The 12,336-nt window shown below is 35.4% G+C and overlaps 1 protein-coding gene across 1 annotated transcript in view; it reads left to right on the forward strand.

Moving 5' to 3' along the window:
- The first annotated feature begins 300 nt into the window (after window positions 1–300).
- Window positions 301–12,336, forward strand: part of LOC106467192 (amine oxidase [flavin-containing]-like) — a 48,946-nt gene continuing 36,910 nt past the window's right edge. The window contains exon 1 of the mRNA XM_013927513.2: window positions 301–459. Within this exon, the coding sequence (XP_013782967.1) occupies window positions 414–459 (46 nt within the window). The 5' untranslated portion in view covers window positions 301–413. The remainder of the gene's footprint in view (window positions 460–12,336) is intronic.

The raw sequence follows: 12,336 nt of genomic DNA on the forward strand, positions 1-12,336 counted from the left end.
ATACAAGAATCCCACGTCAAATCTATTGGGTGGGAATAACGTTTGGTTATTTTTTAAAGTATAAAGACGGCTTGAATTGGTAACATAGAAAATCTTATTAAAATTTAATACGGTAATAAATGTACAACGTTTCGCTACAGTTTTTCCATCATTCAGTTCAAGTAGTTTACCTCATGATCAAATTAAAGTTTGGTAACTTCTAAAGTACCCACTAGATGACACTCACGACGTTTAAGTTGCTATTTACTCACAGGAACGTTCAAAGTACAACTGCGCAAGACGACGACGGAGCTTTTGATTATAGTATTACATAGTAAAGCAAGTTTCTTCTCCATCTTGACAGCAAACCAGTAACGCATTGTAAAAAAACAGGGAATCCCGGATTACTGCCTTAATAAGAACAACTGTAGAAGATGAGTAGTGAAGCACCAGTGATCGTGGTGGGAGCTGGTATTAGTGGTAAGTTTCATCACGCTTTTCGGTTTTTAACCGCTAGATTAAAGAGCTATTCATAACTGGTAAACTTCACTGTTACAGTACGTTCTGAAGCATGCCACCTGTGCAGCTCAGATAAAAAATAAATAAAAGTAGTCAAGATTATGGGCATTTATAGATAAGCATAATGAAATGAATTCAAAGCCAGCGAAATATCGGAAAATCAAAAGCTTGTTACACAGTGACTTGTAGGAGACGAAAGATAGATCAGATATGTTATTTCGAAGCACAATGGACAAACGAAGAAGAATGTGAACAAAATAGACAAAAACAAAAAACACATGAACAATTAACTTTTTTTAAGCAAATGGTAAAGTGGAATTATTTTAAAACATTGCATCTGGTGGACAAAGATAGCCCATTCTATAACTTTGCATTTAACGATAAATAGTTAAACAATCCACACTGCTAGGCTACCCGACCGTTTAATTCCGTAAAGACTTCTATGATCAGGTCTGGTTTAACGAATTTCAATAATAAATAAATATATATATATACGTTTAATTACAAACTAATATATTTCTCTGTGAAGCTACAGCCATTATTTACAATTATTCTACAGTACTTTGTTATTGCCAAACTTTAAATTAAATGAAATTTGAATATATATATATATTTCAAAATGTAACAGAAAAACATTTTACTTTTATTTTAAAATGTCCATAAAATTCGTTTCTTTTATCTTTGTACACTAAAAAAACTTTGCTTCTAGAAATACATAATACATACGCAAAAACTAGAAAATACCTCTGCTTTTAACTTACCCTTACTGAGAATAAGAAATTTACTGCTAATTAGTGACACAATTTATGCATTATCCACATTTGCATTCTCTATAGTAGTATATTAGTTTTCATATTCTATTACACCGTATAAAAGAATCCGGTCCGGCGAGTGTTAAGTAAACACTCGTGAAAATATAACGTGGACTAGGCACAATGCTATTTTTTGGCTCATGTAAACACTTTAAGAATAGAAGGGTAGGTGTGGTAGATACATTCTTTTGGAACCGCATTTACCAAGGTACGTAATGATAATAATAACTAGATTTAATTGCGCAGGATCCTCGAAAGTGTTCTGTTTCAAGAGTAAATAAAAACAAAATTAAGAGTAACAAACATTTGTATTTATTTCTTTTTGAAGTTCGTATGTCATCCTGTGTTGTAGCCCACAGAATCCATAATTCTTCTTGTGGTTTATGGCATGCGCACGTTTTACTGACGTCACGACAGTACAAATTGCATCGTTAAGCGTCCCTTATGTGACGTTATTTTAGTGTCTACTGACTGACTGACTGCCTGACAGACAACAAACTACTGTGTAGTGGTGCGAGTTGTTAAAATAGGTGACCAGTTCAGGCGACCTTCGGCCCACTTTCGGGGAAATTATCATCATGACTTATTGTAACAACTGTTCATAAGATTAACCCTATTCCATAGCTATATTTTTTAATTTTGTTTCTGATTTGGACACTATGAAATGTCACGGTACATTTTCTATGAAATATTTATTTATCGCAGTGTAAGCAAACTATGTTAAAGCTGTTGTTTCCTTTTGTGAAGATGTTATGTATGTGACAGAGAAACAACAGTTTTTACAAAATCATTTTAAAAAGCACTTTGTCTGCCAACATGTCTAATTAAGATGACCAGTTCTGGTATTTAACGAAAGGCTTTCTCGGCATTAATACGTGACAGACAAAAATATATTTAAAATGGTATTAATGTATACATGTGTGAGAAAAGCTTTGTCTCTGTGTGAAATTGTTTTGCTCATGTGTGTGTGTGTGTGTGTGTGTGAGAGAGAGAGAGAGGAGGGCCATTGTGTCTTTGTGTGAAGCTGTTGTGTTGTCTGTGTGTATGTGGTATTCCATAGCATGCGAAGGAATATTTAGCACACACGTAAACTATCCCCACATAATCAGTGGTTCGAAGGTTTGATGGATGGAATATTAATATGGAACATGTGCAGAAGAGGTAGAGCCAGAGAAGTTTGACGAACGTGACTAAATACTATATTTTGTTGCTACTTGTTGAATAAGATTGAAATTAAAATAAAGCTTATAGACGGAACGCAAATATATTAAACTGAAATAAAAACTGAAAGTTAAAGCAAAATGTGTCACTACATCATACAGTAAGTTCAACACACATCTCTCTTGTGATACTACATCACACAGTGAGTTCAACACACGCACATACCCTCTCTCGTAACACTACATCACACAGTAAGTTCAACACACATCTCTCTTGTGATACTACATCACACAGTGAGTTCGACACACGCACATACCCTCTCTCGTAACACTACATCACACAGTAAGTTCAACACACATCCCCCTCTCGTAACACTGCATCACACAGTAAGTTCAATACACATCCCCCCTTTTGTAACACTATATCACACAGTAAGTGTCGGGCTCAGAACTGTATTTATATTTATGGCAAAGCCAATGAGGCTACGTGCAGTCGTCCCTTATTTTCAACTACTGACCAGACGGAGGGCAGCCAGTTACCGCATCCAACCACTCATCATACACGCCAAGAGATTGACTGTCACTCTTATAACTTATCTACAACTTAAAGTGCGGGAAATGTTTTGTGGTATTAGAGGCAATCTATTAGAGGCTAGCCAATCCTAATTTAGCAGTGATAGACAAAGTTAAGGCAGCTAGTCAACACCGCCCACCGCCAACTTTTGGGCTACCCTTTTACCAACGATTAGTGGGAGTAGCTGAAACATTACAACGCTCACCCGACTGAAAGGACAAACATGTTCAGTGATGGGGCTTCGAATTCGCGACACAATCACAAAATCACAAAACATATGCACAAACAAGCACGTCATATTTATCATCATAACTCAATCAAACCAAACAAAATGTTAATGGTTTGTGGAAGGGGGAAGGGGGGTCACCCATTCTCTAATGATGGCTGTTTTTCACTACTACAGCTGTTAGTTTTAAATTAAACCAAACAAGAAAAGCTAACGGTCTCTGTGTTAGACCAGCCATCCTATTGATGGCTGTTTTTCATTTTTACAATTGTTGGGGGAATCATTCATTCCACTGATGTTTGTTTTCACAACTACTACTTCTGGTGTTTGTCAGCAGACAACGAAAACATAACTTCGACGTTCTTGTGTCTGCATTCGAAGAAAACTAAAAAAATGTATAATTGGATGAAAGACTAAAAAAAAATGGCGAAACGAATAACAGATAAAACACGTTTTTCAGAGGATTATCTATTTGGATAAAAATAAACGTGTAAATGAATAACTGGTTAATTAACAAGTCAATAGAAAAGTCCCCTGGTGGGGCAGCGGTAAGTTTACGGAATTACAACGTTTGAATCCGGGGTTCGGTCCCTGCGGTAGATACAGTAGATAGCTCAATGTGGCTTTGTTTTAGAACAAACAAACAAACAATAGAAACAAAAATGTTGACCGTGATCAAGATCCTGTTCGAGTTTACACGTTAAAAATCAAGGGTGACGCAAAACTAAACAATAGGCTATCTGTGCTCTGCCCACCACGGGTATCAAAAGCCGAATTTTAGAATCTTATGCCTGCAGACTTATCACTGAGCCACTGGGGGGCATCTAAGGAGAAACTGCAGATTTCCTTCTGGATTATTCTTTACTTGCTTTGGGAATAAGCGTTCCATAATTATCCCACAGCTTTTGTTCGTTTCGGTAAAAACCTAAATGTATATATCTTGTTTAATTTAAGTAATTTAATGGGTTGTTTTTTTATTATAATGTTCTAAGTAGTTTTAAATATTATCATTATTTTGCTCTTATGGTTGGTATTTTTCATTATTAGCTTAGTGTGTATATTTCGACGTAATCTAAATTTCCTAAGCTAACAGAACCTTATGAGGTGTGAATGGGATTGCATTTGAATTGACCACTAATAACGAAGATTACCTAATTGAGGAACTTATGCATCTTAATCCTTATAGGTTTTGGTTTTGTTGTATATTAATTTATGAAATTTTAGTTTTGTTAATGCTTTCCGAACGTGTTTTAGAAACAATTAAATGTTTAACAGTAATGCCCCCCAGTGGCACAGCGGTATGTCTGCGGACTTACAACGCTAGAATCTGGGTTTAGATACCCAGGGTGGGCAGAGCACAGATTGTGTAGCTTTGTGCTTAATTACAAACAAATAAACAATTTAACAGTAATAAATAATTTCCTTCCTTCAAACATTAAAGTTCACCGAAATTCTACCCTGATATTTAGCTGGGTTTGTGTTTTTGTTTTTAATTTGGGTGGCTCAAGCATAATTGATTAATTAGCATATTGCACGGGTGATCTGTGGGTCTCAGGTTCGAGACGTGGTTTTACTAATCAGAAGTGTAAATGCGTTTCAAGTCTCCGATGCTACTAATTAAAGTTGCAGTCACCGTTGTAACTTGTTTGTTTGATAATAAAGTTGGATTACAAACAAAAGTAGGTTCACAATGTTTTTGTAATATATCAACTAGCAGGAACAGTCGTTAATCTAAAATTGATAGTTCTATATTACACCGCTATCTGATTTGGCCACCTTCCAAAAGTATTCTATTTTCGAACGACTACTTAATTTTTAAAGTCGCGTTGTTCCTAACGTTAATAATTATTTTCTTATCTTATAAATTACACATTTGTTAACAAATTAATCTTCTATATTTTGAAAAATAATTATTAGTCATAATTAGAATGTTTCTACGAACGTGTTGCCATACAAAGGACAGAACTTTGTCAGATTTTCAGCGCCACACCTGTCGCTATTGACGATTGTTGGCAAAAGGATATGTTTTGTTGAACCAGATTGGAAAGCAGACATGTCTGTTTGTCAACAATAGACATGTCTGCCTTCCAATCTGGTTCAACAAAGCTTATCCTTTTGTCAACAACAATAGACATGTCTGCCTTCCAATCTGGTTCAACAAAGCTTATCAAAAGCTTATCATTTTGTCAAGTTGAACCAGGTTGGAAGACAGACATGTCTAATGTTGACAAAAGGATAAGTATGGAAGGCAAACATGTCTATTGTTGACAAAAGGATAAGCTTTGTTGAACCAAATTCGAAGGCAAACATATCGATGATATACGTTAAGAAAGCTTTCGTAATAACGTAGGTCTGTATTCATTCTGTATTTGTATTTATGGCAAGGTTACTAATGCTATCTGCCATAAGGAGCCTGTTTTTGTTTTAGCGCAAAGCTCCACATTGGAGTATCTGCGTTCTGTCCAGTTCTGGGAATCAAGCCCCGGATTTTAACGTGGTAAAATCGTATGCTTCTGCTGGTCCACAGGGTACAGAGCGTAGGTCAAAGGCAATTAAAGTTGGATCTAATATAATAATATTGATGAATGAGAAGACACTATTCATAAACTACAATAGCCAACTGAAAGCTAGTCAGAGCTAATATAACAATATTTATGAATGAGAAGACACTATTGTAAACTACGATAGCCTAATAAACGTTTGAATCTCTTTCATAAGATGTGTAGTGCTGAAAGCACTATTTCATGGAAATTCAGAACAGTAAAGTTGAGAGAAGCATTAGGAAACGTTACCTATTACTTCCGTTATGAATAACGGAACCCGTTAAACAGATCTAAATTTTCAACATGTTATTGCAGTCCACTTATGTTGTCTTCTCGTCATGAGTACACAATCTAAGTTCTCTATCAAGAACCATTATTAAAGAACAAGAAGAACCTGCCGTGAGATGTTGTAACATTATTGTTACAAATACGGGATGGCGACAACTTTAGTATTTTTTACACTTAGTATATTTCAGCGATCGATTATACAGGAGTTCGTACGGTATGACACGTGGTACAGGTAGCAGGAGTAATAAGAGCTGTTTCTCATGGTTAGTTGTACAATTATTTATTCAAATCATAAAAGTTCAAGAACAAGTCGAAGAAAGATGGAGTGAAGTGTAGCGAATTATTAAAGAAAGTATTTAAAGATGTGAGATAATAAAAAAAAAACCTGCAAAATTCGGGTTACAAAATGGCCTTTTTATCTAGATTCTTATTTTTCAGTCAATCACTATGGCAATTCTGGTAAGAGCTGCAGTAACACTGGCATTCGTTAAAATTGTAAATAAGAACTCGGAAAAGTCACCTTATTGGAGCACGGAACAAACATGTGCACTTTTTTCAAATCACGACTATCAAAACATAGATAAGAGAATTAACCAAGTTCAACAAAAATGTTCTGAAATTGATCTTATCCACTGCAAGAACTGGATATGTCCACTCGAAGCTGTCAGTCAAAATATAAACACTCTGCTACTTAACAGAGATTCTGAGAAAGCATTAATATATCACCAGTATTTTTTACATCGTATGGTATTTTAAGATATCTAAGTATCAGCTTAATGTACTGATAGTTGAGATTCTTAGTCAGCATTTTTGCAGTTCACAATATAAAAAAAAACAATAGAATCGCTGAACAAGGGGATAAGACAAGGTAGGTGTAATAAGGAAATCAAATCGTTGAACTATGAAGGAAGACAAGGTAGATGTAATAGGAGAGTCGCTGTACTACAAGGGGAAAAAAAGGTTTGCAACAAAATTATTGAAACTTGGTTTGCGGGAAAGTTGAATTTGTAACAGTTGTTGAATTGTAGTAGGATATGTTTTGTGATGGTTAATGAAACTCTATAGCAGGATAAGTTTTGTAATGGTTAATGAAACTCTATAGCAGGATAAGTTTTGTAATGGTTAATGAAACTGTAGCACAGGATAAGGTTTTGTAATAGTTAATGAAACTCTGTAGCACAGGATAAGGTTTTGTAATAGTTAATGAAACTCTATAGCAGGATAAGTTTTGTAATGATTAATGAAACTGTAGCACAGGATAAGTTTTGTAAAAGTTATTGAAACTCTGTAGCATAGGATAAGTTTTGTAACAGTTATTGAAACTCTGTAGCATAGGATAAGTTTTGTAACAGTTATTGAAACTCTGTAGCATAGGATAAGTTTTGTAACAGTTATTGAAACTCTGTAGCATAGGATAAGTTTTGTAACAGTTATTGAAACTCTGTAGTACAGAAATATTATCACGAACGTTGGAGTTGCGAGAAAAAAGTCTTCCATCAGTTAAAATTCATAAAATAAATGGCGGACTCTCCGTAGCCATGATGTTGTGAGGTTCGTAAGTTTCACATTTAATGAAAGGTGCTTGTGGATGTACATTCAAGATGTCTTATCTGTAATAAACAAATAAGTGATGAGAAAGAAAATGCCCTACTTCTTATAGAAAGTCTTACCGCTATGAAAAGTTTAATAACATCGTTTCCAAAAGTGGCATTTTCAAAATATGATATCTTAATGATTTTGTACAGGTAAATTATTTCTGTTTCTAAGTCTTAAGAAATTCTGAGTGATGTTAGCGATCTGATTGCCTTGTGACACATAGGTGGAAGAAGTTTCTTTGTCGTGTGACACATAGGAGAAAGTAACACCTTTGGCGTGCGACACATAATGTAGTTCCTTTGACGTGTAACACATAGAAGGAAGAAGTTTCTTTGTCGTGTGGCACATTGATTTAGTTTCTTTTTCATGTGCCACATTTAGTTTCTTTTTTATGTGGCACATTGATGTACTTTCTTTGTCGTGTGACACATTTGAGGAAGTTGAGACACATGTAGGCGTGTGACGTGCAGGATGAAGTAATTTTCTGTGATTTGATACAAAGGTTGAAATAGTTTCTTTGTGGTGTAACGCAGAGGGGGAAGTAATTTGAAGCGTTGTCTCTAGAGGCTTTCTGTGACATTAACAACAACAGCAATGGGCGCGTTTCTCATTTGCTGGTTGCTTAGCAACCGAAACGCTCTTGAGATATTATGGTTACGTTTATCATTGTTATTATGTTTGTTTCGACTTTACTACTCGCAAATACTGTGCTCTTTGTAAATTACTAATTAGTACAGCTTTGCTGAAATGCAATATTTGTACAATGGCATTTCAATGATAATTTCGTATATCTTAAACGTTGAATTTTAATATATAATAAAAGAAATCCAAGACATAATAAGAAAGAAAACTGAGAAATTTATACGAGGCTTCGTTGTCACTGCGTGTTTGTTTCGATTTTTTCTTGTATTTATATATAATTTTATAGGTTCTAAAAATGTATAATAATAATAAAATCCTTCTATATCAAATAAGACAGCAAGGTTGAATTTGTTTTGTAGTTTTAGTATAAAATAGATCAATCTGTTGGTGACATTTCCGCTTTCCAGATAGCCATGTTTGTGAAGAGACACAGAATTTGTATTACGGAACCTTCTAGAATCTTTGATTCACGTTTAGGGTGAACGCGAAATAGATTAAAAGACTGTACTGGACAGCAGAATAGAAAGTTTGAAAAATAAGATGGCGCTGATTGTATAAATACGCTTGCAGAAAGCTCCTGATCTTAGTATCTATACGGGTTTCTAAACTATACGATCACCTTTTCTAGTCATGTTCAACCAGAATTCGTGCATCGTTAATAAGTTTGTTAGTTTTCTCAGTCAATTTCTTCACACCATTACCATGGATTACGCCCAGCCTATTAAATCTCTGATTGATGATTTTTCGGTTGATTAAAACGTGGTGTTTAGATTGTCTTAATGTTTCACAGAATGGTTTATTAGTTATTTTATGTTCAAAAGCTATATAATCACTTAATATTTTGCAACCTCTCAGCCTTTTATTACAGACATCTTATGTCACCATATCTACTAGCAAACCAGTGGCTAAGTGGTAAGTTTGAGAGCTTTTTCACCAAAACTCAGGTTCGATAGTCAAGTCCATTGTGTAGCTTTGGGCTTAAAAACAAACACATTTACCAATATATATAGCTATTAATAAAGCATGCGCTCATATTTGAATTAAATAACTAAGTAATCAACTTTAAAATGTCATTTTTGTTACTTCATTAAATCACTTTAAAAATCATTATTAGAGCAATTATTAATTACAAGCTGAGGCACCCGTCCTACGTCCTGGGGCATCAGTATTGAATTTAGGGCTTGAACTAATAAAATATATCAAGAACTTGTATTTATATGCATAACTTATTTCACACATAACTGACTTTACAGTTACTTTATTTCACACCTTTTTTATTCCACATTACAGAAATGGTGTTACAATTACTTTACAGCCTCAGTGTTTGTTGATACTCTGAGTTCTTCTTCATATATCACATTAGACGTTTTTTCTTCCTCCTGGGCCAAAATAAAAATATTTCTTGGTGATAATACTATTGAACACACAATGTAAAATTGACCATGTGAAAAACAAGGTGTTTTCAGATGTAACCCTGCCACTTTAAGGCGCCTGATCTTGTGCTTTGGTTGCCATTTTTCTTAGCCAAGATGTGAATGTTTGACATTTTTAACGAAAAAACTCAATTTTTCAAGAAAAAAAAATATTTTAGGAATAAAAATTGATCCAAGACTGGGGAGTCATTAGCTGAAAAAACATATCCTTGCTGTGGGCGTGGGCCAGAGTAGGTGGGGCTGGGTAATAACAATCTATGAGTGCCCCTAGTTCCGATGTATCAAATTTGTTTGAGATTGGTTGAAAGACCACGGAGTAATTCGTTATTTTTTTTTTATAAGTATGGATGTTAAAAATGAAAATTTTTAAAAAGTTCTTCCTTTTTCTTTCTGTTGAGATAAAGAATCACCACATAGTGTTTTCCTGTGTACTTCAAACACAAACTTCTGTATTATATTTCATTAGTATTTGGTTTTAAAACATTAATCATCTTAATGAATCTCGCTAAACGCCTCCAGATCACACCTACGCTAAAACCATGTTCGCTTTCACTTGGAATAATGCCAAGTTAGTAGTCCCCCCCTCTCGTGTTATATCAAGTTAAAACGGGTCCCCACCTGGCTTAGCGTTAAGATCGAGGGCTTATAATGCTTCAATTCTGGGTTCGATCCCAGCAGCGGGACACGAGGCATACGATCCATCTTGCACGTTTGTGCTGAAACCAAATAAAAATATTGTTAAAAAGTTTAAGATGGCTTGCAGAGATAAATTAATCGGATTTCCTCAGACTTTATAAAATATTTATGAATTTAAAAAAAATTCGCACGTTGTTTGTAAACTACACTTCATTATGTAATCGATGAATGCATAAAAAAAAGTAAAGAAAGAAAGAACTAACGAAAATATGTTTTCTTAGGTACAAAGGAGACAACTAAATCCAACCTTAACTCTATACTTCTCCTAACTATTATACATTCAAAAATCAGAAAACGTGAACTAACCCTGAACAAAAACCACCTAAAACTTCAAGTAAGGAGCGAGCTTGTGATTTTTAATTTGATTTGATTTTGAAATTTTTTTTAAGAACGGTTTGTCAGACTATTTTTAGCGCAATGCTGTCCAGTGAGCTCTCTGGTCCACCGCAGGGATCAAATCTCAAGTTACCGGGGCTTGTAGAACTGTAAATATACCACACTCACTCTTGAAAACACTTACAGATCTTGGTCACTGCGTTTAGTTGACTACTTCCAAGAGCTAACAATTTTACCCCTCAAGATGAGAGTGAAGGTATCCAACATCTACCACGATAACAAAAGAGTATTGAAAATAATTTAAATGGTCCTTGATTTGATTTTAATGCCTTCCTGATCTTGATCTAGAACCCAACCGTAAAATTGGTTAAGATACACGTGTTGCATTTTTATTTAGTCCTACGATAAGTCCTACATAACTATTCATCACATCGTGCAAGAAATTTAGATTGTTATCTATATTATGGTTTATATATGTGCTTCTTTGTTTGTTATTATACAGTGGGTTACTGTGATGTGCCCACCGCGAGTATTAAGCGTTATGAGCCCTGAGACTTACTGCTGAGCCACCAGCCAGATAGCACATGATGGAGCTTTTGCTCGTGTCGCCTCCAATGGCTCGGCGGTAATTCTGGAGGCTTATAGCACTCAAATTCTGGGTTCGATTCCTACTGTGGGAACAGTTTAGATAGCCCATTATGCAGCTTTGTATTTAACAAAAACCCAAACAAATCTAATGGGTAGTGGACCGGGATAGTGAATCCGAGGATTCATCGCAGTACATTTCCCCCAAAACAAGTTCGACACTGTGAGTGTGCTGTAACAGTGGTGATATAGTTCCACTATTTGGTCACAAAAGAGCCGGCGGTAGGTGCTGATAGATAGCAGCATTCTCTCTAGTCTATCGATTCAAAATTATGAACGGCTGTGCTTGGACAGCCGTTTGTGAGAAGTTCTAAAAAAATGTTTTCATGGTTAGTAACTAGCTTAATCACCTAAATCTAAGTGACTAGCACCTTTTTTTAATAACTATATGATAGTTTTTTATCCCATGTTTCGGCTGTTAATCTAGTGTTTTCAGAAAAGTCCCGAGAGGGACTATTTTCTATGTTGGAAGCGGCCGATATTCAATTCTGGGCTGTGTTTTTTTTCGATAAACGTCTGATGCGTTATTTGCTCGACTGGGGTCTCCCCTCTTAGTTTCATTATTTCATGAACCATCTGAATAGAAAACATCCTGACAATAGAATTAGAAGAAGGTAAACTGTCTTCCTTGATGGCTATTAAGACACAACTCGTATACCACAGGAGTTTACAGAAAACCCACAGATGCCTGTTAGTTTACAGGAAACTCACAGATGCTGATTAGTTTACAGGAAACTTACAGATGCCGGTTAGTTTACAGGAAACTCACAGATGCCGGTTAGTTTACAGGGAGCTCACAGATGCCGGTTAGTTTACAGGGAGCTCACAGAAGCCGGTTAGTTTACAGGAAACTCACAGATGCCGGTTAGTTACAGGAACTCACAGAT

The sequence above is a fragment of the Limulus polyphemus genome, unplaced genomic scaffold (assembly GCF_000517525.1).
Source record: "Limulus polyphemus unplaced genomic scaffold, Limulus_polyphemus-2.1.2 Scaffold2523, whole genome shotgun sequence".
Taxonomy (NCBI): domain Eukaryota; kingdom Metazoa; phylum Arthropoda; class Merostomata; order Xiphosura; family Limulidae; genus Limulus; species Limulus polyphemus.